At 64.3% G+C, this 26,232-nt stretch overlaps 3 protein-coding genes across 3 annotated transcripts; 1 reads left to right on the forward strand and 2 right to left on the reverse strand.

Moving 5' to 3' along the window:
• Positions 1-394: 394 nt before the first annotated feature.
• SMIM35 (small integral membrane protein 35) lies at positions 395-3,546 on the reverse strand. Its single transcript, XM_059829550.1, has 4 exons — positions 3,531-3,546; positions 1,079-1,195; positions 735-768; positions 395-500 (listed from the first exon to the last, which is right to left on the reverse strand). The coding sequence occupies exons 1-4, from the start codon at positions 3,544-3,546 to the stop codon at positions 395-397; spliced, it is 273 nt and encodes a 90-aa protein (XP_059685533.1).
• Positions 3,547-7,372: 3,826 nt separating this feature from the next.
• On the forward strand, positions 7,373-15,945 carry TMPRSS4 (transmembrane serine protease 4). Its single transcript, XM_059829551.1, has 13 exons — positions 7,373-7,381; positions 11,172-11,202; positions 11,283-11,396; positions 11,564-11,716; positions 11,824-11,953; positions 13,309-13,410; positions 13,536-13,576; positions 14,162-14,324; positions 14,605-14,771; positions 14,994-15,089; positions 15,226-15,365; positions 15,515-15,664; positions 15,934-15,945. Exons 1-13 carry the CDS (start codon positions 7,373-7,375, stop codon positions 15,943-15,945), a joined length of 1,308 nt encoding a protein of 435 aa, XP_059685534.1.
• Positions 15,946-19,844: 3,899 nt separating this feature from the next.
• On the reverse strand, positions 19,845-25,572 carry SCN4B (sodium voltage-gated channel beta subunit 4). Its single transcript, XM_059829768.1, has 5 exons — positions 25,509-25,572; positions 21,430-21,593; positions 20,479-20,704; positions 20,071-20,200; positions 19,845-19,938 (listed from the first exon to the last, which is right to left on the reverse strand). The coding sequence occupies exons 1-5, from the start codon at positions 25,570-25,572 to the stop codon at positions 19,845-19,847; spliced, it is 678 nt and encodes a 225-aa protein (XP_059685751.1).
• Positions 25,573-26,232: the final 660 nt, after the last annotated feature.

Genomic DNA, 26,232 nt, shown 5'->3' on the forward strand with positions numbered 1-26,232 from the left:
CCCCAGCCCCGAGCTGCCTTCACCCCCGGCCACACGCCCCGTCCCAGGGGCGACAACGGGGCGCAGGGAGGGGGATGCAAACCAAAGCCTGCATGGGGAGAAATAAAACCTGAGCCCCAGGAAAGCCCCTGATGCCCCACAGGCGTGGGGAGGACTTTTCCAGGAAAAACCCAGGGAAAGCTGCAATGACCAGGGGCTACGAGGAAGCACAGAGGAGCACCCACTGCTGCAGCAGCCCCCAGCGCTGGCTGCTCCCCGGCGCTGCGGGGCAGCCGCACCGCGCTGCTGCTGTGGGCTGTGCTGGGGGGCATACACAGCCAGGGACCCGCTCACCCACCGCCAGGCAGGGAGGAGGGGGGTGATGTCCTACCTGCACACCAGCCCGGCTCCCGCCTCACGGCCCCCGGTTGTGGAAAGGCACGTAGCCACTCTCCGCCCCGCTCAGCGAGCCGCTGATGCTGAACGGTGGCACCAGCTCCACCGCCACTGCCCCCCGCCCGCTGCGGGGAAGGCAGAGATGTCAGCGAGCCGCATGCCCCCCTCCAGCCCCTGACAGCCTGCGGGACAGGGGCTGTCCCCGGACAGCCGGGGCTCCCCAGGGCATCTGTCCCAGGAGGCAGTGCCTGCAAACAGCAGAGCTCAGCGGGTTTGGGACTGGCAAGGGTTTGCGACACCCCCACACCGGGCGAAGGGAGCACCCAGCCCGCCCCAGGTCCCCGCGTGGCCTCACTCACCATGTGTGGTAGAGGCTGAAGACGAAGTCGGGCCCTGGGGAGGCAGGGAGGAGAGGTGTCAGAGCCATGTGGTGCCATGAACTCGCCTTTGCTTTGCCACAAGTCTGTGTGGTGGCGTGGGGATGGGCGGGACAGCCAGCTGCACCGGGACATCGCCGTGCATCCCGCTCCCCGGCCTCTGCGTGCCCCGGCTTGCCCCAGAGCCGCCCTGCACACAGGTTTCCCCCCGCCCCCGGGGACCAGCAAATGTCAGGCGTGCTCCCCACATGCCGAGCCCTGCAGCCCTTTTCTTTTGAGCCCTCCCTGCCCTGCTGCTGCCGTCCCCCTGCTCTGCCCGTACTCACGGTGCCAGCACTGGCCCCTCTGGTACCACCGGACGAAGGCGTAGCCAAAAAGCACCAGGATCATCAAGGCCAGCCCGACACCCAAGAAAACCCCGAGCACGTTGATGGGCTCTTGCCCTGTAAAGCAGAGGGAGAAGGAGCTCTGCAGACAAATGCCTGGGGGTTCTGATCATCCCCAGGTGGGGACAGGACTGCTGTGGGGCTGGGATACATCCCTCCACCCCGTGCTGTCCCTGTGGCGTGGAGGGACTGTGCTCTGTGAGGCTGTTGAGCTGTTGAGTGTTGTGGCATGGAGATTTTTGCTACCCCCAAAGCCTGGTGCTGGAGACCTGTGATCTTGGTCGCACAGCCACCGCCTCCGCTGTCCCCAGGTGAGCCGGCGGGCGGGATGCTGACCGGGAAGGGAGCCCAGAGAGGAGTGTGGGCAACCCACTGCCCTCAGCCCAATCAGGAAGGGAATGGCTGTAAACAGGAGCCCACGTTCCCCGTAAGCAGGACCCCCTACTCTGCCCGCTCCTGGCCCTGGCGGGAGCTCACCCAGACCCCAGGCAGCTTTCGGCTGTGCCCGGGGCCCATCACATAGCGCTGGAGGCGGGGAGGTGGCCACCCTGTCGATGCCTGTATCCCCACTCCTGGTCCCACGCACGCTCCTCTGGGGTGAAGCACGTTTCTTAGCTGCGCAGGGAGCTGTTGGCAATCAGCAGGGTTCAGCCATGCGATTTAGCTGTAATTTTGGCAGCAGAAGTGCAGGCAGGGCAGGGAGGTAGCAGAGCAGGGCTGGAGCCGAGGAGGCACTCTCTGGCTGTCACCTCCCGCAGCCGCTGTGTCCTGCAGCTCTGGCGCGCCTTGCCAGCCATGCCCTGGCAGCACCCGGCTGAGCGCAGAAGAGCAGCAAGGTGCCACAGCTGTGGCACTGGCTGTCCCAGCGCTCCCGCAGCCACGCAGTGCCATACCCCGGTCTGTCCCCGCTGCCGTCCCTGCGCAGCTGCGCAGACCCATTTCTGGACAGGCAGTTCCCTCTAGAGGATGCATTTGTCAGGGCGAGCAGCCTCCTGCTGCGGGCGCAGGCCTGGGGCCGGACCGCGCAGGACCTCTGCGGCAGCGCTGCACCCCTCCATCCCTCCCGTCCGCACCGCGGGGTCTGGCGAAGCCCAGCGCCGACCCACACTCCCGGCATGGCCAAGGGGACACCAGCGTGCCCAGACACCCCACAGCCAACGAGCAGCCATTTCTCTGCTGACAACAGGTTGCCTGCTGTACAGCCCAAGCCTTCTGCAATGTACAGCCCAGGGCTGCTAATCGCACCTCTCTCCGGCTGCTACCAGCTCCCGCTCTCCCAAACCCCTGCGCAAACGCTGTCCCAGACCCTTCTCCGCTCTCACATCGGGCTCCGGCGTCAGCCCATCTCACAGGCAGCACAGCCTCTTGCACACCCGCCTGCACCCCAGCATCCCCGCACCCGCGGGGCCCCCCTGACCAGTAAGCTGCCCAGTTGCTCCCAGCGTGGCCCATTAGCAAAGCGCAGGCAGAGGTGGTGGTGGGCACAGCTCTGGGGGCTGTCGTGCCCAGGAGGGGACAGCAGGGTTGGGCCACTGCCCCGGTGTGTGGCCAGCCCCGCAGCGCTCCCTGGCCCGTGTGGAGGGCTTGGGGCAAGCGGCCGGCACTGAGACAGGGCGCTGTGCCTCGCAGCGGCAGGAGCGAGGAGGCAGCGGAAAAGGATGACCTAACAGCAGCTAAATTTAGACAGATGCCGGTGGAGTGAGAACATTTCCCCTGTGGTCAGCGTGTTTACATAGTGAGCAACGTCCCAGGTCGTCCTGCAACCCGCAGCACTTGCTCTACCTGACGGGATCCGGCAAACACCCAGGGAGCCGCAGAGCGTCGCACGGCCAGCTCCCAAGCTGCGCAGAAGATAAGCAGGACCAGCCTGCCCTTCCCTCCTGCTGGGCCCTCACGGCAGGGCTCGGGAGGCCAGGATAGACACGCGGGCAGCCAATGCACCCTGCTTCTGCCGGGCCAGGGGTGAGCCAAGAGCCCCGGGCCCCGGCACAGGCCGGCCTGGGTGAGGTCAGGGAGCCTGCTGCAGGAGTGACTCACGCAGCAGGAGCTGCGGGACAGGAGGAGCGTGGTGCAATAGCCTCCCTGAATCAGCTGGCTGCCGAAACTGCCCTCTCCCCACGCCTACCGCTGCTGGGAGGATGACGGCTTCATGTGCAGCCCCGGCCCCGTGCTGCGCGTGGGAGGCGCTCCCTGTCCCGACACCCTCGGGAGCAGACGTCCTCGCATCCCAGCGAGATGCCTCCGAGCAGCACTGCTCGAGGCAGAGCCACACCAGCAGCCGAGCCCCAGCTCCAGAGACAGCAGAGGGGAAGGGAAGGTTACCAACCGCTACCTGTGCCATAAAACATCCCCACCTCTGCTCCATAAGGGGAGAAAAATGCCACCTACTCACCTGCCCGGGGGTCCATTTGGCACCCAGTGCCGTGCCACAGGAGCTGCTCACGGCTGGCCCAGGCTGGGAGTTGCTGCAGCAGAGCCCGGCGCGTGCTGGAGCCCGGCACGTCCTGCCCGTCCCCTCCTCTCCCGGTGACACAGCCGCCCCAGCGCCTGTGCCGCAGCGAGGCCGGGCACCGCTCCTCGCCCGCCGGTTCAACTGGTTCCCAGGGGAGAAAGCAGAGGAGCTCCGGCAGACATCACTCCTCACGCGATGGACGTGCATCGCCTGTGCCCCAGCCCGGGACGGCTGCTGCCAGCCCAGCCCGGCCTCCCCACCCGCAGAGGGTAGGCGCGATGCCTGCCCGTGCGGGCAGCTCTGCCCTCCCGCTGCTGGCAGGGACAGGCACCCTGGCAGCGGCTGAACTGGTAGCGCTGGGAGCCCCAGGGGCAGGGATGCCCTGGACACAGGGGTGTCCAGCCCTGGCGAGGTGCTCGAGTGGCTGTGTCCTCCAGCTGCCACCTCCCGGCAAAGAGCAGCAGCCGGGAGGGGACAAGGTGCCACACAGAGCCTGGGCTTGAGCATTTGGGGATGCCCACAAAGGTTATGATGCCCGCCCACCGGGAAGACAGGGCCCCAGGGTGACAGGACGTCCCCCACCCACTGCCCCCAGCCACAGACACCTCCCGGTGCGATGCACTTACAGCTGTATTCGATCACCTTCTCAAAGCCCTGAGCCACAGGGTTAGGTGGCAATCACCGCCTGCTTGCAGAAAGAGCAGGAACCCGTCTCCCGTGGCTGCAGGTAGAAGGCAGCAAACAGGGATAACCATTAACAGCTTGGAAACCGGGCAGCCAGGGGCAAAACCCCTGCCCCCCAGAAACCTCTTTGTGCACGCTTTGCCAGGCACAGCCTCTGACTATGCCGTGCCCCCGTGCAAGCGGCCAGGGCAGGAGCCGAGCCCACGAGCAGCCCTCCCCAGGAGCGAGCGTCTTGGCACCAAGACCCAGGGGTGATGCCTGGGACACGCGGGGACGCTGGCCAGGGAAGGGCGGGATGCAGAGCTGGCGGGATGCAGAGGGGATGATGCACAGACCCCGAGGCCCTAGCAGTGCCTGGCTCGGACAGAGAGGCCAGGACTGCTCCTCGCCGGGCAGCGGAGAGGAAAGGGACAGGGTGCACGTCCATGTGGCTCAGGGAGGCTGGCGGCTGTGCAGAGCCCTGGGCCAGCCCTGCCTGGCCCCTGCCTGACCCAAGACAGAGCCAGGGTGCCTGGAAGCCTGCGTCACGACAGGGCTCTGCATGCAAGAGGCCAGGAAAGGGTGACGGGCTGGAAACGCAGCCGCACTCCAGGAAGCGGAGCCCCGAAGGCGCGTGGAGCTGTGACATAACATCTGCAAACCTCAGCTGCTTCCTCAAAGCCTTCGCTTAACCTCAAAGGAGGAAGAGCCGCGCCCTGCCATCTCCCACCCTGCGGATGCTCCCAGCTGCTCTCCCTTCCACAGCACAGCGGGGCCAGGCCCGGCTGTGGGGCGCGTGGGGCTGGCACCGGGATGCTCTGGGAAGGCAGCCCATGCCTCGAGGGGGTCTCTGCAGAACGGCACAGGGCTGCAGCTGCGCAGGTGGTGCTGGATACCGGGGACTGAGCTCACTCCAGAGCCTCTGCCTGATCCCTGCTGGCCCAGCAGCACCCATCTCTTGAGCTGCTTTTGCTTTTAAGCCACAGTTTGTTCCCTGCCAAGGGACAGGCATGCCCAGACTGGGCAGGAGAGCTCGCTCCACCACACTGCACCTCACGCTGCATCAGGTGCCCGCGCAGCCATGTGCCTGTACTGCGCGCAGCCCCTTAAACCAGTCTGCAAGCTGAAGGCTCCCGCAGTAGTGCTGGGCAGCCTCCTGCACAAAGCCCGTGGCTGGACCTGCCGGCTGCCACTGCTCACTCTCCATCCCATGGTCTCTGGGCATCGCATGGACCATGTGGGCAGCAGCCGAGACCGCAGCCTGCTGAGGTCCCCACACCTCCCAAGGGGGCCGGATCCTCACCCGAGAGTGTGGGGGGGCTGTCCCTTACCTGCAGAGCCACATGCAGATGCCAGGATCCCTGGTCAGGCTACCAGGCTGTGCCACCCACTCTCCCCAGAGCGGGCAGGGTCCCTGCTGCGGCAGATGTGAGCTGGCACAGCGATGGCACGGCTCCCCGGCTGAGGAGCTGCAGGTCCAGGACACTCCGCAGTCTCCCTGCTGGCACAGTGCACGCGCCTGGCAGCAGCAGCTCTCTCCGACCGTTGGGAAAGCTTGATTACAAAAGAAGGAGAGGGTAATTAGCTGCTCGGCAACTCCTGCACACCCACCACTTCCAGCATGAGTCTGCACGAGGCCAGGCTTTCCAGCCAGCTGCCAGCGGGGCTGACCGCAGCCCGCAGACTCCCTGACCCCAGCCCGCTCCCTGCACCGGCCTTTGCCCAGCTGCAGCAAGCGGCTCCTGCACGCCTACACCTAAATGCCCATCCTGCCCAGCAGTGCTGCCAGCAGCGGGCTGAAGCAAGCCGCTCTGTCCCAGAGTTATTATTCCTGGACACGTAGCCCAGCTTTGCATCAGAGACACGCACAGCTCCACGAGCAGCCGCAGCACCTGCCTGCGGGCACGGCACTCACCCGAAACAGGGCTCGGGGGCTGTAAGAGCCCCTCTCTCAGTGAACTGAACCAACGCAGGGCAGCTGCCCTGCAAAGGGACGGGGGCATTGCAGGAGAAGGGCATGGCCATCCCCAAGCTCGCACCGCAGTGCCCCACTTGCGGACCCAGCCTCGGCACTGAGCCCAGCGCATCTGCATGGATAGCAGGCCTCCGTAAATCTCCATAAATGGTCCAGGAGCATCCCAGTGGTGTAGGAACCAGCAGTCAGCATGGCTGCAGTGCTGCTGTACCCCGGCAGGGACAAAAGCTGTGGAGAAAGAGGGAGGTTTGTCCCAGAGGGTGGCTAAGGGAGTCTGGAGGGGCCACGCTCAAGCCCCTGCCCTGCCCAGCTTGCCGGGGTGCCCACTGTGACAATGGCTGGGCAGGGGGTGGGCACCCCACTCCCACTGGGGAGCAACGGCTTCATACAGCCTGCCCAGGACACCAGCTCCTCCCGCAGAGCCGGACACCTGCCCGCGCCTGCCGAGCCCCTGCCAGTGCTGCCTGCAGCCCCAGCCTGCGTGGCAACCCCAGAGGTAACCTGCCACGGGCACCCGCTCGCTTTCCTTTTAACTTCGCCCCGGCGCTGCCAGGAGCGCCTGCCAGCACAACCTGGGGCCGCACAGGGACACACAGACCGAGTGACCTGAGGGACAGGAGCGTATAATGGCCTGGTAACCTCATGCGTAAACTCTTCTCCTTTCCTCCTCCACCTACTAAAACCTCTGTTTAAAAACAAGCCGGTGCAACGCGGAAGAGACAGACAAAGAGCGGGATGGCTGTGGTTCCTCTTATCATCAGGAGAGGAGCAGGAAAAATCCTGCTCTGTCAGTCAGTTCACCTCTGATAAGCTATTTTGTGACAGCAGCTCTGCAGGTGAGTCACCCTCCAGTGGCAGATGCTCAGGAGATTATTGCAGGTGATGGTGCTGCTGATAGACCGGTGTTATATTACAATACAAATCATAATTCCTGTTTCACAACTCCTGTTGCGGGTTTTAAGGAGTGCTTGGGCGATCCTGCCCCAGTGTTAGTACAGCGCGGGCAGAGCAGCACAGGCACAGGGGCGGCGGGAGCAGCGCCAGCCCGGGCTCCCTGGGCATCGGGGCACCCACAGCCTCCCCGTGTCCCGGACTGGAGGATATTGGCTGGCTTTCTGCAGGCAGAAGACCACGGCGGCGCTGGATGAACATGGTGAGTCACCGACAGCTTCGCCCACCGCTCTGCCCCCTCCCTGCATGTCAGCCCCCAGCCCCTCGCCCCGGGGCGGGCAGCCGGCACCCCGCACACCCCACCCTCCTCGCAGCCCAGCTCAGCCAGGAGTGGTTTACCAGCAATGAGGTGGCCCAGGCTCAGAAGAGCTGCTGCTCCCTGGCCCTAGCCCCCCGGCAGAATCCAGGCAGGGAATGATTTTACCCGTCTCCCTCAACACCCCTGTGGCTGTTGGATACAGCGCTTGGCTATCCCCAGAGCTCTTGCTCTCACATTTCTCTGTGGCTTGCCTTGGCCCTCTCCCAGACCAGGAGGCAGACAAGTAAGGCAGCGCGTCTCGCAAATCTGCTCGCCAAGGGGAACGTGCCCTTCTGGAGCATCTCATCCCCCCCACCCTGAGAAGGGGCCGGTTCTTGGGCAATGCCTGGGCAACAGCCCTGTGCCCCTGCCCCCCAGAGCAGCTCCCGCTGCCGGTCCCTCTGCTCAGCACAAGGGACACACTCAGCTCAGCTTCCTGCAGTGCCTTTTGCAAGCGAAGCCATGGCCACCAAACCCCAGCCTGGCATGCAGTCCCTCCCTAGGAGGAAAAGGCTTCCTTGTCAGAGAGCAGCCATGCTCGCTGGGCACCCTAAAACCCTCCACCAGCAATACACTGGGACATCGTCCCCTCCGGGGTGGGGAACTCACCCCCCTGCACGGCAGCAACGGCTACACACCCCCATGGGTTAAATCCCCTGCAGCCAAGGAGTTAACCGAGGATCCCAGCTCCCTGCACCCTTTGAAGCTGGGTTTCTCACAGGCACATCCCACCTTCCCTCCTTCAGGAGCAGCTGGCGCAGCTACTCAGTGCGCCACAGAGCCTTTCGGCCACGCACGGCGGAGGGCGAACAGCAAGAGTCCGACTGCACCCCAGCCACCCAAGCCTGCTCAGGTGACACGGGTGCAGAAGTTCCTCCGGAGTCCATGGCTCGTGGGCTGGCATTTGCGCAGCTGGAACGCAGACTGGCCATAGCAGCATTAACGTGCTTCTAGAGAATAGGGCAGGGGTGCTCAATTAGTTACAGCAGCCTTGAGTTCTCCAGGAAATCATGTGCTTCCACTCCACGCAAGAGCTGGCACACCTCTGGCCTCGCTTCGAATTTAACCAGTGCAGCTCTTGCTTGTAGTGTGGTTTTGAGGGCAAGTGGGCAGTGACGGAGAGGCAGCCCTGGGGCAGCTCCAAGCTGTGAATCTGTGTGAAACGGAGGAGGTTCATGGACCGAAGAAAATGCAAAAGGAAAAAATAAATCAGCAACAGGCAATACCTTCTCTGCGTGGGAAGGTGGCTGGCACCACAGCATCATCCCTCCCACCTGCGTCCGCACCAGACCTGCACAGGGTGGTCAGAGAGGAGCCCGACACCAGACGACACGATGGGCACAAGTACGGGCAGCTTGTGGGCGAGCAGGGGCAGCTGCGGTGCCCCTCCGCCGCAGAGCCCCGGCCGTCCCGCGCAGCCTGAGAACCGTTAGGATCCCATTATCCGGGTCATGCCCGGCCCAGGCCCACAGTGACACAAGAGGTCAGCAGGAGGAAGGACCGGCCCCGCTTGCCCTCGGCTGGCTGCGCTGGAGGACGTAGGTGGTGTTTGGGAGCAAGCCGAGCCGGCATTACAAAACTCCCAGGGCTCCTGCAGGCACCGGGTGCCGCAGGTAAGCGGCTCGGGAAGGGCAGCCAAGACAGCAGGTCTGGAAGACACGCTCCCCTTCCACCCTGCCCTGCTGCTCCCAGCAGGTCCTTGACTCCCTGCTGCCAGGAGCCGGGCTCTCTGCCCCGGGATCTGGAGCTGGGATCCCCTGGTAGCACTGCAGTGCCCTCGCGGGAGCCAAAAAGACCCGAGCGGCTGCGCAGAGCCCATCCAGGGGCCGGGCGCTCGCCACGACTTGCCCACGCTCAGCATGTCAGAAGAGCCAGACAGCTGCATGCCGGGGCGCAGCTGTGTGCCCACAGCCCCGCCAGCACCGGGCAGGGTCCGGTCCTCCGCTGCACAGGTCACTTCTTGTTCCCGGGCTGGGGAGCAGCCGACACTGGCAGCCCTGCAGCAGTACCGTGACGGGAGGCAACGTTTCCTGGCTGGGCGAGGGGCAGCCACGGCTGAGCTAGCAGCGCATTAAATCCAAGCTATCGTTGTGTGTTAACCCACAAATAATCGCTTGGCACTTGCCTGTAAAACCCTGCTGGTAGAGCCTTTGTGCATAGCTAAACATGCCCAAACGGAGTGACCCAAAGAGGGAGCGCTCCACCACTCCCTCCCACCAGCCTCGGGCTGGAGCACGGCCCCGTTACAGCCTTACCGCGCCCCCGGCCTCAGCACCGCTGTTCTTCGAAGGCCCAACCTCCGAGCCCTGGGATTGCACAGTGGCCTCTGCTCTCACTTCAGACAAGGAATGCAATCATCTCGAGCGCTCTACTTCCCAGGGAAAAGCGTGCTGCTCCCGGAGCTCAGCAGCCAAAGCAGCACAGGCTTCCAAACCCCAAACTCCCCTGAATCGTGCCGCTGGAGCTGTGGGGTCATTGCAGTGCCCGTTGCTCATGCTGGGTACCGGCCCTGCAAAAAAGCTCAAGTCTTACCTGTCGTGGCAGAATCCAGAAGCAACAGCAATGGAAGAGAGCTCGCTCGGGGCTGGAGGGGCATTCAAGGGAAAAGCAAGTGTGCTGCTTTCCACAGCCTCAGCAGGGCAGGAGCACGCTTTCAAACCACACGCTGCCAGAAAGCGGCTCTCAACAGCGTGGCACAAGCACGGCTGCGAAGCAGGGCAATAGAAATGCACAGTGTCCACCTGAACCCCTCCCGGGGGGGCTCTGACCTTTGCCCAGCACCAACCCACCCACCGAGGACCGGGGCAGCTCCTTCCGCAGCGGACGGCTGGCGCAGCTCACGGGACCTTTCCTACCGCAGCTGGGCATCTCTCATCTAAGAAGCTATTACAGGAAAATAATTCTGAAGCGATCAAGTGGGATCAATGCCTTATTCATCACTTGCTCCGGCAATGTCTGCTACCAGGGCTGTGTTTGCTGCGTGTCCTAGCAGCGGCACAGCCCTCCCTCCCCACCCTGAGAGCGCTTGTTCCCATGGGCCGGGCTGGTTTCTCCAGAGGCTCCGCCAGGCTGTCGGGCGGATTCGGGCTGTGCCACTCGGTTTTTGACCCCGCGCTGGGACAGCCGAAGAATACAACCCCTGTCGTGACGTGCCTCGGTGGCACAGGCCTGGAGGCACCTGTATTTTGACTCAGGGTTTCCGGGCACATCAGAAAGAGCCTCTTTCATAATTCTATGGCTTTTTAAGCTTCTGGAGCATTAACGACACTAACTCTGTAACGTCAATAGCCAGTTGCTGGAATAGCACGGGTGGTGCAAGAACAGCACAGCCAGTGACCCCGAGTGAGAGCAGAGCCAAGTGTTGCCACCCCAGGACTTGCGGTCCCCCCGCTGCCACCTCCAGCCCCGACAGCTCTAAAGCAACCTCAGCTGGAGGTTGGGGCGGTTTCCCTGCCATCCTGGTGGGCCTCGAGCAAGCCGAAGACACGGCAGCCTCTGCGCCCGCCCAGGCTTAGCTGATCCCCCGCTTCCTCCGGGCTGCCCTCCCCGGGGTGGCTGACCACATTAGCTCTGCGCTTGCTGTGGGAATCGCCACGGGGCCAGCTAGCCACGCTGCTACAGACCCTTCCCGCCCGCCAACTGCTTTGTGACTGACGTTTCAGTTGGGTAACTGGTTTTCCCCTCTGGTTTGCAGGATTTAGCCTCCGAGCAGCTGAACGGCAGAGGTAATACCCACAGGAGCCGGGGACGCAGGTGCTGCCAGGCCAGGCCAGGCGACGCAGGGCCACGCTCCTCTGTGTTGCAGGTCCCAGCACAAGACGCAAAGCCTCCACGGCGCTGGAGTCCTTCAAGCGGATCGGCATCCCCGTCCTGGCAGCGGTGCTCAGCCTTGCCTGCCTGGTTACGGTCGGGTTCCTGGGTACAGCTCCTGCTCTCCTCTCCCCCCTCCTCCTGCCGCTGCCGGGCACAGCCGCAGCTCGGCAAACACAGCTCTGGACCCTGGGCTCAGCCGGGACCAGCTCTGCCTCCTTCTTGCGGAGCCCCCAGGCGCAGGAGCCCCGCACTGAGCTCCCCCTTTCCCTCCAGTCAAGGTTTACCTGGACTCCCACTACTTCTTCTGCAAAGAGCCCCTGATGCTGGTGCCGCTGCAGCAGGTGTGCGACGGGCAGGTGGACTGTCTGCAGGGCGAGGACGAGGCCAGCTGTCCCCAGTGGGTCCCCGAGGGGCCACCAGCTGGGGGTGAGTCCAGGACACCCTGCCAGAGCTCCGGAGGGGCTGGGCTGCTGCAGCAAGCCTCCGCCTGCTAAAGTCACCCGTGACAAAGCTGACTTTGCGTCTGTCTCCAGCCCGCGTTTCCAAAGACAGATCCATCCTGCAGGTGCTTAACAGGAACACCGGAGCCTGGTCCTGCGTCTGCCACGACCACTTCAACCTGGTGCTGGCGAAAGCAGCCTGCGAGCAAATGGGCTACAGGAGGTACACGGCTGCTTTCTCCCCACCTCTCTCGCCTGCTTTATGTACCCCTCTCCCATAAATGCTCTTTCTGAGTAGGGCTTTGTTTACTTAGAAAGCACTCGGAGCTCTGCGCTAATGGTTTCAGTCCATCCCCACCACGCAGAGTACTCCGTGTGTCCCTAGGAGCTGGCTGGTCTCTGTGCTAGAAGCCCTGGCAGCTTCCCACGTAAGCACAGCGTTGCGCCCAGCGTCCCCCGCTCTGTCCCCAGCCCACGGGCGCCTCGCCCTGCTCCTGCCCTTCACCGCACCCCCACCTACTTGCAGTCACCCGTGCAGCAGGCTTGCCCTGCAGCATGCATGCACGGATGCATGCACTCGCCTCACCAGAGCAGAGCTCAGCCCGGGTTCTCGCTGTTGACAGAGCTTCCCCAGGGAGAGGCGTGGGGCACCGCACCCCCCTTTAAAGCCCCGGGAGAGCAGCAGTTGGCCGGGGTGTGGGTGCTGCACAGCTGTGGGCAGGGCTGGGTGCTTGCAGCTGCAACGAAGCTCCATGTCACCCACCTGCGGCTGCCTCGTGTGCTGCCCTGAGCTAGAGGCAAGTTTGCAGTGCTGCATTCAACGAAAGCTGGTTAAAGGCGAGGTTTGGGGAAATAGCTGGCTAGCCCTGCGCACTTGGTATCAGCCCTGGATTAAGGCAGAGACTGAGTTAAGTTCAGGCTGTACTAGGGAGAAGATGGGTTCTGGTGTTTGAGCCCCTCTAGGAGCCTAGACTGGGCCCAAGATGGTATTTTCCAGTTCCAAAAAGTCGGGGATTGAGGCTTTGAGCACAGGCTCCGAACGTCACAGCAGCAGGGACACCCCTGAGGTCCCCTGGGAGCTACCTGCCCCAGGCCTCCCTGAAGGGCAGGGAGTAGTCTCCCTCCTTCAATACGCTCCTGTCCCTCATCCTGAGCTCAGCGGCCAGTCTCCCCGTCCTGCTCCCGGCTCTTCGGGTCTGGGGCACCTCCCTCTTTGGGCATCCCTGTCTCCCTGGCCCCAGGAACCCCCTTTTTCTGTGGGGTCTTCCTCTTGCTCACTGGCACAGGGTCCACATTCCCTTCCTAAGCTCCTGCTTCCTCCCTGTCTCACCAGCTCTTTGTTGGGGCCACGGGCAAGCATTTAGGACGTGTTCGTAAAGCTTCAGTCCCTGAAGTTTTAGAACTGGGTTATACCAGCTTTGGCTCAGTCTGAGCCAAAACCGCCAAGCGTCCAGGCTCCCGGAGGGGCTCAGGCGCCAGCGCCCGTCCTCTGCCCGCATCTGTGCCCCGCTGGTAGCGTGCCTGGGGCTGTGCACCCCGGGGCATGCTTGCTGACCCGTGCCCCCCCGTGTCTTCCAGCACCCCCTCTTTCCGGGCAGCGGAGGCGGGCGCAGGGCAGCCTCTGCCTCCCCGCGAGGTCGTGCTGAGCAACGGCAGCCTCCAGATGCTGGAGCCAGGCAGGTGAGTGGTGGGGCTGGGCGGAGGTGGCTGCCGTGCCCCTCGCCCTGCCCAGGAGCCTGCCGTGCCTGGCCGCCGAGCCAGAGCCTCTCCCCGGCTGAACGCAGCCCTTTTCCTCCCTCTTGCAGGAAGTGCCTCTCTGGATCGGTTGTTTCGCTCTTTTGTTCCAGTAAGTATCGTGAGGCTGTTTGCACCTCGCGGGCACGCGGGGCCTCGTGCCGCGCCACGGCCTCATTCCTGGCATGGTCTCCTGCGCTGTGGCTGCAGGAGCCGGGCTCTGGCCCGAGCCCTGGCCCTCCCCGGTTCCCGCACCCTTTGCATGAGAAAAGTTGGATTTAATTACTGCTAACCTTCTTGTTAAGCCAGTATAAACCTCCCAGAAATGAAACACCCAAGAGAGGCTTAACCAGCTGCCCGGATGGGTTTACTTTGGCTGATGAATTGCCCTGGTTAAGCTCATCCGCCCGGTGGGCTGGAGCAGGCAAGGAATGGAGGAACCCATTCCAGCGAGCCTGGGAAGGACGTGCAAAGGGAGAACGGAAGCGGGTGTGCCAGGTGCCCACGAAGGGGTGACCTAGGCAGCGGCACGGGGGCTGGGGCGCCTGGCCACGCTCCGTCCCTGGGAGGCGCGGGAGCCTCCGTCCCCGCTCGCCCCCGAGGATGGAGGAGGGCAGAGCGGGTGGGTGCTCTTCCTCTCCCCCCAGCCGCCACCACAGCTAACGTGTTGCTTTGTCGCTGCTCCGCCGCCTGGCAGAAGACTGCGGGGAGAGCATAAGGAGTCCGCGCGTGCTGGGTGGCAGTCCGGCCGCCATCGAGGCTTGGCCGTGGCAGGTCAGCTTGCAGTACAGGAAGGAGCACATCTGCGGGGGCAGCATCATCGACCCCAGCTGGGTCCTGACGGCAGCGCACTGCTTCAAGTGAGTCGGCAACCTCCCCGCTGCAGCGCGCCGGTCAGCCAGCGCTGATGTGCTGGGGCTGGGTCAGCTCCTCCAGGCCAGGCTGAGTCCCTCTGGGTTTAAGCCACGCGTTGCTTAAACGTCCCATAATTAACGTGTCTGCGCGGGGCTTTGTGCCCCTTGGTCCAATGCAGCTGAGGTGCTGAGCAGGGCAGCATGCAGGCAGGGCTTTGCTGCCTGGGCCCGCAGCAGAGTCGTGGAGGGGAAAGAGGGGAGCAGTAACAGACATGTCTGTGTGCAGGAACAACCCCATCATCCAGAGCTGGCGCGTAAAGGCTGGCTCCGACCTCCTCTCGGGCACCGCCACCCTCGCTGTGGAGAAGGTCTTCCTGGCTGAGGTGACGCCCACATCTCCCAAGGACAACGACATTGCCCTGGTGAAGCTGCGGTCTCCCCTGCGCATCTCAGGTGAGACGTGGCACCCGCCTCCTTGGAGCAAGAGCTCGCAAAGGCAAAGCTCGCCAGGCAGCGAGCGGCGGTGCGGAGAGGGCCGCGCGTGAGCGGCGCCTTACCGAGGGCGCAGCGGGGAGCTGGGTGCCCGGGCGGCGCGTGGCCCCGGCCAGTCTGGGCAGGGGCACCTGCCCCGGGAGCCTCCCCAGACATCTCCCGCGCCTCACCTCTCCCTTCCAGACAGCAGCAAGCCCATCTGCCTGCCCTATTTCGATGAGGAGCTGGTGCCAGGCACATCCCTGTGGGTGATAGGCTGGGGCTACACGCAGGAGCATGGTGAGCGGGACGGCGCGGGGACGAGCCGAGGGCAGATTCCCCCCCCAGCACCGCTTACAGGAGGAGACGGGGCCGGTGGGCTCCCTGCTCGCCCGGGGCTGCTGGGGACCCCGCTGAGCGGCCACGTTTCGCACAGGCAAACTGTCAGAGACCCTGCAGCAGGCGGAGGTGAAACTCATAGACAAGGAGAGCTGCAACCTGGCCGCCTACCACGGGCAGGTGACGGAGAAGATGCTGTGTGCCGGCCTGCCCCAAGGCGGGGTGGACACCTGCCAGGTGGGTTGGCTGGTCCAGAAAGAGGGGGCGGCTGCGTCCGCACCTATCAAGGGAACAGCCCCTTCCAGGGAAGAGCTCTCCTCCTGGAAGGGGCCGCAAGCTGCAGCTGTGAGCACTGGCACCCAGCTCGGGCGGGTTGTCCTTTGCAGGGGGACAGCGGCGGGCCCCTGCTGTACTCAGGCGGGCACTGGCAGGCGGTGGGCATCGTCAGCTGGGGCCAGGGCTGCGGGACCCCCAGTATGCCCGGCGTCTACACCAGCGTCCGTGCCTACCTCAACTGGATCTACGCCGTCCGGAGGGTCAGTGCTGACTCCGCTGCAGCGGCACACACGGCTGCGCCATCACGCAGGTTTCGGGGGGCGGTGGGGAAGGGTCAGGGCCCCCTCGGCGGCTCTGCACAGAGGGGAGCCGCAGCGGTGGAGCGCAGCGTCACTGTGGGGATGGGGCTGCAGCCAGCCAGCCCCCTTCGGCTCGGCATGGGTGCTGAGCCAGCTCCTTAAGGACGTGACTGCCTCCTGGGTTCGGCTGCCCTTGCCAAGCTTGCAATTTCTTCTCTCCCTCCTTCCAGTCGGAGCTCTGAGACCTGCCAGGACGGTTCCCTCCCCTCTCCCCAAGCCTCCCTCCCCGCCCCTACGCGCTTGGCTGTCTCGGCTCCGGCAGCAGCTGGGAAATGGATCTCAAGCCACGGAAGGTGAGCGGTGCCTCCCGAACCCTCGCTGGCAGGCTGTGATTTAGCGCGCCAGAGGCCAGCCAAGGGAGCAAAGGGCGGCTCGGAGCGACGGCTACCGATACCATGAAGGAATCCGACCGGCTCAAAGCTCCCTTCCGGAGAAAGATTAATTTATTGCCCTGTGCCGACCCTGCTGTGGCAGGAAGGCTCCTGTGGGGCGAAGCTGCTGTTTCCTCACTACTGTTACACAGAGAGAAATGATGTTTGTGCTGTAGAGTATCCCCATTAAAAGAAAGTATTTGTTTTTTCACACAGCCTTTGAAGGCTTTGTCCCCCTTGCTTGCAGGGGTATTTTTCACAACACCCTGCGCTATATGCCGGAGCTGCTTCCCCCGCGCAAGGCAGGGTTTATTTGCTGGCTCTTGTGAACAAGCTGTTCCTGCGCACAGGGAAGGAAGCACTGCGGTGACCTCGGCCACTCAGTCAGACAAGCTGATCAGAATGGGGTCAGTTTAAATGACTGAAAACAAACAGGGACGTTAGGCATTCTTTTAAATCAACTTTTTCTAGCGTAGCTTCAGCCCCAGTAGAAATCAGGGCCATTCCCAGGCAACGTGGCAGGGAGGGATCCTGCTTTCCAGGCAGCTGCTCTCAGAGAGCCTTTTGCGCTGAGCAATACCCCCAAGCACCCTGCAAATGCTGGCCTGCCGGCAGACGGGGACCCATGGCCCCGGCTCCAGGCACCCAACTCGAGCGGGCAGCGCACACCCGTGGGTGCTGGGAAGCAGCACGCAGCCCTCGCCCCAGGGTGTCCAGGAGGGAGCAGGAGGATGCAGGCAGAGCGGCGGCAGTCGTCCGCCCGGGACGAGTGGCTACCAAGAATGGACACAGCCCGCGCTCGGCACACAAGGGGAATGCCGCTGCTCTTTGCCTCGGCGCAGGGCGCGACGCAGCGTGCGTGCCCAGGGGGGTCACGGCAAGCCTGAATAGACACCCACAGCAACCCACACTAGAGCGAGTTTCTCTAGTAAACATAAACTTTATTTCATTCAAGGCAAAGCTAACTAAACCTCTACAGTGCAAAAATGTGCTGTAAGTCATCACACAGCATGTCGTACACATCCTGTGTTTATTCGCAGGTATCTCCTACATGTACTTATATATGCTTCTACACATACGTGTCTGTCACAGCGCGCGCCTCCGGCAGGGCCTTCTCCCCCGCGCGCCCCGGAAAGCCTCTGCAGCCCCCCCGAAGCCCTGGTGACAGCAGGGACCCCGCAGGAGCTGGCACAAGCTGCCACGCCAGCCCGCTCCCCCGGAGCCCCCTGCGCCACGTACAGCACCCGCAGACGTATGCGTATAGAGAGTGTTACATTGCAAAAAACGGTTATGTTGACTTTTTCCATCAAGCCAGAGGAGTAATCCATGCATAGTACAGCATTGCATATCCTGTGGTAAGTGGACCTGTGTCCAGATACCGTCTAAAAAAGGCCAACAGGTTAGGACAGCTAAAAATAGTTCTTTAAAAAACTCCCTTCCCTCACTGTCCTCTCCCACGGGAGGTCTCCTCCAAGGGTGGGCCGGGGGGTCTCTTGGGGCAACTGGGAGGTCTCGCGCCGTCCTGCCCAGACTCTCACGCGTGACAACGGTACGTTAACAACACCTTGCACTTACAGAGTGCCTTTCGCCCCGGGATCTCAGAGCACTTCGCAAAGCGATGCGGGGACCCCCACACCTCCTGCGAGGTAGGTCACGTTCACCGTCCCCATTTTACAGGTGGGGAAACTGAAGCACAGCGAAGTCAAGTGATTTGCCCGAGGGTCCCATGTGTCCTCAGAGAGGGGACCGGGATCCCGGGGACCTGACTCCCACTGGCCCGGCTAAGCAGCAGCCAAGGAAACCTGCCTGGGGCCAGGTGCCTGTGCCCGTCTCCCGTCCCAGACGCAGGGCCCTGCTCCAGCGGGTGCCCCTGAGCCCAGACCGGGCGCGGGCAGCTGGCCGTGCGGCCGGGCAAAGGCGGCAAGGTGCTCTCCGTACCACCGTCCCCACAAGCGGGCGGGTGGGTCCCACCTCTCCCACAACAGTCTCCAGAGGAGGTAGCACCTAACCTTTCCTTTGCCTTGCCCACCAGACCCTCGCCTACCTTCCGCTCCGGCCCCTCCGTCGGGGTGCAAGCCCCCACAGCCGGGGAAGTCAGGGCCCAGCTTTGATTCCCAATTTCGAGTGGGGACGGGAGAGCTGCCTGTCCTGCAGCTTCACTGACAGACACCCACAAATAAAGGAGAAATAGGACCAAATCACGTTGTAAAGGACATTGTCCACTTCAGTTGTGGGATCAGCTCATTCCCTTCATGTCTCACTCTCTCATTCTCCCTTCATGTCCTGCTACAGCCCTCGGGAAGGGGGCTGGGCTGCCCGAGTCCCCACTGCAGGTACCCTTCGCAAAGACCCTCTGGCCTTCTGTGGCTCCCCTCATCCGAGGATCTCAAAGCACTTCACAAATGTTAGCCAAGGAAGCCTCACAACAACCCCCGTGAGGTAGAGCAGTATTATTATCCCCATTTTACAGACGGGGAAACTGAGGCATGGAGAGGCAGAGCGACTTGCCCAAGGTCACCCAGTGGGCCGGTGGCAGGCCCGGGAGCGGGCTGGTGCAGCCCTCGCCGGGCTCCCTTCGCCAGGGCTTGACCGTGCTCCCTCCCTGCATCGCGGCCGGAGTGCCACAGTTTTCCTTGGGTGAAAGGGAAACGCAATCAGCCGTTCTCCCACTGGAGTCTAATATAAAAAATATCCGCCTAACAAGTTAAGCCTTGGCGAGTCAGCATCGAAAGCATGGCTGCTCTGAGCGCCGAGCTTTAAAAAGAGGGGAGGAGGAGTAGGAGCGGCAGCAGCACAAACCCAGGGAGTGCCTCCCGAGAAGGCTGGCTGGGGGAGAAGCCCCCCGCTGCCCCCGGGGACGGCCCTGCGCAGGGGCAAAGTGAGCGTGAAACATGGAGCTTCACCCTGCCGTGCTCCCGCCGCGGGCCAGCAGCCACCCCGGGACACAGCCGGCCCCAGCCACTGGACCCCCAGCCCTGCCGCGGGAGGAGCGGAGGCACCTCGGGGCTAGCCTGCCCCGCGGGAGCGTGGCACCCAGCCCCTGCCGGGAAGGGATGACAGCCCTGACTACAACGGGCCTTCCGCGGATTTGGTTCTCAGGTGTGCTTAACAGGAATGCTGAAGCCAAGCCCTGCCACGACAGCCTTGCTTCCTCCCTTCCTCCTGTGCTGGACCCCCCAGAAACGCAGCGAAGGCAGGAGCCTCTATCTCTACGGCGAGTTTTGTGCACCCTTGCTTCTGCTCCAGAAACCTTCTGCGTGATGCCCGCCCCAGCTCGGCATCGCCCGAGTCAGACAAGACGCCCCAAGCTCCCGGCAGCCTCTACCCCCCAGGCACACCGGGACCCCTGGCTGCCCCAGCACCCCACACCCCTGGAGCACAGTGCACGCAGCACCGCACCCGCCCGGCCGCAGACCAGGGTAATCCCCAGCACCCGGCCCCTTCCCTGCCCACCCGGCACCTTCTTGCCTTCGCTGAGCGGAGCAGGCGGCTCCCTCCGTCCCGGCGGCATCCCAGTCCGAGTCTGCAAGAAGCTCCCAGTCCCCCCGGCAGCAGAAGTCTTTCCCGAGAAGCAGTGCAGGTTGCAGGCACGTGTGTAATAGAAAGATGTCTCAAGCGTTGGCAGTTTGGAAAGAACACAAAAGGGAAAGGCTTGCCCCCCGGCCCCCCTCCCTGCTGCCGGGCGGGCTGGGGCTCGGGGCGCTGCTGCTTCATGCCTTTGGTGGTGCTTTTTGCTCTGCCTTGGAGCCGGCCAGGCCGTTCTCGGTGTTGTCGTTCCCTGACGAGCTCACGAGACACTCCTTCCTGGGGGAGAGCACACGGCCAGCTGACAGCCCCCGGCCCCCCCCGGCCCCTCTCGCCACGACCCCGGCCCCGTGCAGCCCTGCCCCACGGCAGCACCCGCCAAAGGGTGCCGGGACCGGCACCCGCACTCACTTCCCATCCTGGGTCTTCTTGATGATGAACAGGACAACCCTCTTGATGAGCATGAAGAGGATGAGGAGGCCGATAAGCCCCCCCACAACGCCCACGATGATGAGCGTCAAAGTGTTGTCCGTCTCCACCACTGCAGGAGAGAAGGTGCTGAGGGGCCTCAAAAGGGGAGCAGGGAGCTCCCAGCAGCACGGCCCCCCCGAAAAGCAGCGTCCCCTCCGCCAGCCGCCGGCCCGCAGCGCAGAGGGGCGCGAGGCCAAGCCTTGCCCTTCGGGGATGCCAACTGCCTCCAAGCAGCCAGGACACCCCCTGCGCCGGCACTACCGTGAGCCAAGGCGGGGTCAGCCGGGGATGGCATCCCCACTGCCCCAGTGCCACCCGCGGGGCACGGGACCCACGGCTAGCACTTACTCTTCTGGACCACCGTGAGGAAGATGGTGGCGTTGTGCTGTGCGTTCTTCTCCTTGGGGTTCCTGACGTGGCAGGTGTATTTCCCAGCATCGCTGAACTCCACATTCTTCAGGACGATGGAGATGTTGTTGTCCTTCCCGGTCGTCGAGCCGACAAACTCGACCCGTGGGTTGCGTCCCACGAGGAAGGGCTCCGAGGCTTTGCTCTTTATCTTGCCATGGTAAATCTGCAGAGGTGGGGATGCAGGACGCAGGGTCGGCTGGGCTCCCAACAACCCCAGGCTCGAGCTCTCCCGCCGGTGCCCTGCCCCTCCTCTGCACGCACAGAAAGGCACGGCCAAGCGTCCCGGCGCACCCCGTTAAAGCAGGAATGGCTGTGGAGGGGGCCCTGATGCACCACCCGCCGGGGAAGCAACCGATCAGCCTGGCTTGCCCTGCAGCCACGTTACAGAGCGTGCCAACGATGGGCGAGCCCCAGGGCAGAGAGAGCGCCTTTGCTCTAGGGCCACCCAGGGCCGGCCAGCCTGCAAGGGCAGACGTGCTCTAAACCAGCCCTCCTGCTATGGACTTGGAGAGCAGAATATTCCCAGCAGGAAGCAAATCTATACCTTCAAGATTTCAGAGCAAGCACAGGAGGAGAAATTTAACTATGTTTTGCCCAAAGGGCAGCCTTGCACCTGAAGAGCCAGTTTATGACCGAATTATGAAAAGAAACAAGCCTGTGGGCAGCAGAAAACCCAGAACAGCTTTGTGCCAGAAGCACAGATGGGCCAGGGTGTTTGAGCCACCCTGTTTGCACAGCCCCATCGCCCCAGAGCTGGAGACACTCGGAGGGAGGGCATCCTGCAAGAGGAGAAAGGGAACTCGGTGAGAACCGCAGTGCTGCTCTGCACTGGGGAAGTACAAAAGGACCTGCCGGGAAAACAGAGGCAAAGCCCACAGAGCCACCCACCATCTCTGTCGAGTTGAAATACCATGTGAAGACCAGGTCCTGAAAGCCGATGCAGGTGGTGAAGGTGCAGGGCAGCAGGACATTGGAGTTATTCAGAGCCATCACAGTGTTGGTCTTCCCCACTGACACCTCCAAGGCGAAGGCGATGGCGAAGACGTGCAAACCTGGCAGGGAGTGGGGAGGAGAGAGTGAGGACGCGGCGCCGGCGCAGCCCAGCCTGCTGCCGGGCTCTGCTGCGGACGTGCACCCTCGGGGCAGATGGGGCAGGGGGGAGAACGGCGCATGGGGGGGACCACTGCCGCCCCACTGCAGCCCAGCCTCCGGCTGGAGCATCAGCTGCCGTGGGGATCCCCTCCCAGGGAGCACACGGGGGGCAGCGGGGCTCAGCCATCGCCCCCCGAGGTCCCGCTCCCGGCTCTGCCAGGGACCCACAGCATCCCCCTCCTCCCCGCAGCCTCCGCACAGGGGGCACGAGCCCAGCTCTTGTCCCCTCCCAGAGCCCAGGGACTGGTTTGTCACCCCTCGCCCCTTTAGCATGGCAGGCTGCCGCAGCAGTGTGGCAGGAGCAATTGTGCCTGGCCCGGGCCCCGGGACAGCTCGGCAGAGACAGGGACCTGCTCCTGGAGGAAGGGCAGGGGCTGGCTGGCACCCACAGAGACAGCGCGGCTTCAAAGGGAACCGTAATGTCACCACAAATAAAGTACGCAAATGAAAGCCCCGATTTGCACGTTATCCACAAGGCCTTCAGCTAAACCTTAAAGGGGGGAAAAAAGCCCAAAGCAAAGCAGAGCTCTCTGTTCTTCAAGCAGCGAGCTGAGCACTAATTAGCACTGCCGGCCTGGACGCCTGCCACCCCGCCGTCCCCCACCCCGGCCAAGGGCGCTCTCGGCTCCTCGCAGCGCCTGTGCAGACCTCCGGAGCGGCACCCCCTCACGCCTGCCTCGCAGAGACCTTCCTCTCCCGCTGTAGCTGACAGGCGACCTTCAAACTGCAGAACGCAGCTCTCCCGCTCCTCTCCTCCCCGACAGCAGGGAGAAATGCGTCGAGGTGCGAGTGCCAGCCCAGCCGCAAGAGCCGAGGGCTGCCTGAGAGCTCGCGGGGTCCCACACCGGGGACTGGCACTGCACCCTGTGCACCGGACTGGGCCAGCGGTGTCCACACGAGCGCCTTCCTGGGGGCACAGGGATGCTTTGCTCCAGGCCAGGGGAGCAGCACCACACCCCATACCCATCGCACCGGGACCCTGTCCCGCTTGTGTGACGCGGTATGGCCAAGACGCAATGCCACCCAGCAAAGCACTGTCCTCCCCCTTCCCAGACCCCGGCCACCAAAGGGACCCAGCTATCCCCACAAAGCTTTCCCTGGGCACTCTGACAACCAAGACAGGGGACACAGCTCTTCCCAGAGCTACAAGCTGGTCCCCAGCTCCACTGACACCTTAACTTGGACACCCTGCCCTCAGCTTCCGATTCGCGTCTCTCTGCAGCCGCTTCAGCTGCTGATTTATTCTCCCACACGCACCCGTGCTAACAACTCCCCAGGCACATCGCAGCCCAAGCCAAGCCGGAGAGCCCTGCATCCTGGGCTTCGGGCCCTGCTGCAGTGCTGCATTGCAAGCACTGCAGGGAAGGAGTTATTTAACTTTACAAAGAAGCACTTTTCGTTTTGCTGGAGAGGCTTTAGCTAGCGTCAGGGAGTGGTTCCCACCAGACGGAGGTCTCCTGCAGTTGTCAGGCTCAAAGACCAGCCCTGGGGATGCTGCAGAGGGGACTTCACAGCCAGGAGTGGCCCGGGGGAACCACGCTGCTACCTGGAGGACGATTTTGCAGAGGAATGCCTGGCTCTGCAGGTATGCCGGAGCAGGCAGGGTGCTGCAAGGAGACAGTAGCTTATAGGAAAGATGATTCCTTGCAGCTTGTGACACTTTTAATCCTGTCTGCCACCATTATAATGTCATGAATGTAATCCGAATTGCATGTCTGGGGTAAACGGAGGCTGCTCTTCTTCCTGTCATGCTGTGGCCTCAAGAAGATGGGAGTGATATGTTACCACTAAATAAAGCACAGAGGAAGACACATTGGGAGGCTGGGAGATGACTGACTGAACCTGCCACACCAGCTGCCGCTGTTACTTTTCCGTACGCCCAAAGCTGCTGCACTTTGTACCACCAGAGCCCCAGCCTTCCATGCGCAGGGCAAGCCCCTCCGGGGGCTCCAGGCTCCCTCCCGGGCCTGCGGGCACAAGCTTTCCCCAAGAGGCAGGGAAGGGGGACCAGGGAGCAGCCACCCTTGCTGCTGCCAGAGCCGTGGCTGCCTGCTCTTTGCTCTCGCAGAGGGTGAGCACCTGGGGCAAGTCCCCCCGATGAGGGGTCCCGGAGCCACAGAGCTGCATGCAGTAGCGCCGGATGTGCAGCCCGGGACCCAGCCCCAGGGACAGCAGCGACAGCCCTCCAACCCGGGCCAGGGCCCAGAGCAAGCCTTCCTCCCCCCCAGGCTGCTGGCAGCCCCCCGCTTTTCCTGCAGCCCGTCAGGAAGCCCGTCTGGGAAGCACTGCCCTATCAGAAAGGGCACACAGGATTCAGCTGGAAAGCCACGGGACACCCCCACCATCTCTGAGAAAGCTGCCCCGTAAAAATTTCGTTACCCATAAAAATCAAAGTGACCTCCCGGCACAGACAGCAAGCCGTGCCTGGTGGGCTGGCCAGGCCCCCCTCCACCCCGTTAGAGGTTAGAAGGAAGGAGCGCCCAGGCACGATGGGCTCTGGGACAGGGCACCCGGGCCTCGCCCTTCCTGCGGGCACCCATGGAAGGGGCTGCGCTGGGGCTCCCGGGGCAGCCAGGAGCCTGCTGCCACTCCCTGGAGAGCACGGCATCCCCGAAACGCACGGACACAGAGAGACCTCCCCTGCCAGGCTGCCAGCCCCCCTGAGCGACCTGCGGGCCAAGGTTCCCACCTCCGTGCCCGGGAGCCCAGACCCCCAAGCGCCCCGGTCTCCGGTGCCTCCGAGCCTCCCCTACCGCCCCACTGCCAGCCCCCCGCCGCAAGCAGCTTGCGCTGCATCTATCCGCTTTCAGCCAGGGACCAGCCCCCCAGTCCTGCAGGGAGTCTGGTACTTACGCGTCTTTCCGTGTCTCCAGCTCACTTAAAGAAGCCTCAAGAACTACGTCCTCTACATCACTGCTCAAGGGAGCTCCCAAGAGCAAGCGCTGCAGAGGCAGCCCTTGGTTTCAGGCTCTCTGTGCCCGTCGTCGACACGAGGATGACCTACGCCAGCAGAAGCGCAGCCGCTGCGCGAGGGCTGATGCGGGTGCCCGGGGACCGGCCGCGGGGACCGCCGCGGGCAGGGACCGCCGCGGGCTCCCCCCTCCGCCCTGCGGCATCCCCGGGCGCGGGGCCGGGGGTCGCGCTGGGGAGAAGCGCATGCAAATGGTGGTTTTCCGAAATGCCGCGTAGAGAGAAGGACCCGTCGGCGGGCGTGCTGGCGGCCGCGCTGCAGCAGCGCACCGCTGCCCCACGGCTGTCGCGGCGCCGGCGAGAGCGGTCCCCGCTCGCGGGGCGGAGCGGGGCCAAGCGGGATGCAGCCGCGGCGCTCGCGGGAGGGAGCTCGGGCGATGTCAGCGGCCGGGGCGGGCAGGGCGGGGGCCGGAGCCGGGACTTCGGAGCCCGCGCTCGGAGTCGGCTGCGAAGTCACCTTGGAGACGCCGCTCAGCCCCAGCGCCTGGCGCTGGCCGTCCGCAGGGCAGAGACAGCGGCCGCAGCGCCTCCGGACGGGAAATTCAGCCGAGCAGCAGCCTCCGATCCCTCGCCCCAGGCGGGCCAGGCGCAAAGCAGCCGAGCGCGCGGGGAGGGCGACTTCGCGAGGGTCACCCCGCCCGGGGACGACGAGGGGCGGCGGGGAGCGGGGGGCAGCCCGCCGTGCCGCCCGCGCCGGGCTGCCGAGTGCCCGCGGGGCGCCCGGAGAGCCGGGCCGCCGGCCGTGCCCGCTCCGCTCCGCTGCGCTCCCGGCGGGACGCGGGCGGCCCCCGCGGAGGAGCGGGGCCCCGCAGCCCCCGGCTGCCCCCGGCCCCCGCGCCCCTTACCCAGGAGCGCTGCCAGCAGGCGCGGCGCGGCGCGGCGGCGGCCGGCGGGCGGGCGCGGGGCCATGGCTGCGGCGCGGGGCCGAGCGCAGCCCAGCGCAGCCCCGGCGCTCGGTGCCGGCCCGGCTCTGGCCGCCCCCGCCGAGGGCGAGCGGCGCCGGGCGGGGCCGCGCCGGGCGGGGCCGCGCTGCGCCCTCCCCCGCGCCCCCCGCGCCGCGCATCCTCCCGCCGCAGCGCCCGCCCGCGTTCGGCGCGCCCGGGCGGGCAGCGCCGGTCCCCCGCTCCGTCCCCCGTGGCTGCCGGCACCCCCCGGCGGGCGGCTGGCGGGCGGGGGCAGGGAGCCCGACGCGGCGGGGGGAACCCGCCCGGCACCACTCGGAAAACTTGCTCTTCCCGCCGTGGGCTCCTTGCGGGGTGGTTGGCGCACGCGGCTCGGCCTCTCCGCAACCTTTTGCTCACCGCCACATCCATTAGACCCGACCCTCAGCAGCCCGCGTCCAAGAAGGCGGTGGTAGGGGCCCTCCTAATGGAGGCCTCCGATGCTGCGGTGCGCAAAGATAGCACTTCACCTTTGCGCCCAGGTCCATTAGACAGCCGGAGCCCAGTGCCGAGCAGCAATTTGCTGGGGGTGACGCATCCCGAGAAGAGGCATGGCGGGAAGGGCGAGGCGGTGCCGCTGGGCTCCCCGTGCGGGAACAGCGCTGACCGTTTCTCCAGGCTGTAGTCC

The sequence above is a fragment of the Gavia stellata genome, chromosome 26 (assembly GCF_030936135.1).
Source record: "Gavia stellata isolate bGavSte3 chromosome 26, bGavSte3.hap2, whole genome shotgun sequence".
In the NCBI taxonomy this organism is placed as follows: Eukaryota; Metazoa; Chordata; class Aves; order Gaviiformes; family Gaviidae; genus Gavia; species Gavia stellata.

What these genes read in the sequence shown, in the direction of transcription:
- SCN4B (XM_059829768.1), bottom strand. Translation starts at nt 25,572, where the DNA reads ATGGCCCCGCGCCCGCCCGCCGGCCGCCGCCGCGCCGCGCCGCGCCTG. An exon ending in CCTCACGGTGGTCCAGAAGA is followed by an intron (nt 20,201 to 20,478) that starts GTAAGTGCTAGC and finishes TCTCTCCTGCAG; the next exon opens with TGGTGGAGACGGACAACACT. An exon ending in AAGAAGACCCAGGATGGGAA is followed by an intron (nt 19,939 to 20,070) that starts GTGAGTGCGGGT and finishes GCTCTCCCCCAG; the next exon opens with GAAGGAGTGTCTCGTGAGCT.
- TMPRSS4 (XM_059829551.1), top strand. An exon ending in GAGCAAATGGGCTACAGGAG is followed by an intron (nt 11,954 to 13,308) that starts GTACACGGCTGC and finishes CGTGTCTTCCAG; the next exon opens with CACCCCCTCTTTCCGGGCAG. An exon ending in CAGATGCTGGAGCCAGGCAG is followed by an intron (nt 13,411 to 13,535) that starts GTGAGTGGTGGG and finishes TCCCTCTTGCAG; the next exon opens with GAAGTGCCTCTCTGGATCGG.
- SMIM35 (XM_059829550.1), bottom strand. An exon ending in GAGGGGCCAGTGCTGGCACC is followed by an intron (nt 769 to 1,078) that starts GTGAGTACGGGC and finishes CTGCCTCCCCAG; the next exon opens with GGCCCGACTTCGTCTTCAGC. An exon ending in TTCAGCCTCTACCACACATG is followed by an intron (nt 501 to 734) that starts GTGAGTGAGGCC and finishes CCTTCCCCGCAG; the next exon opens with CGGGCGGGGGGCAGTGGCGG.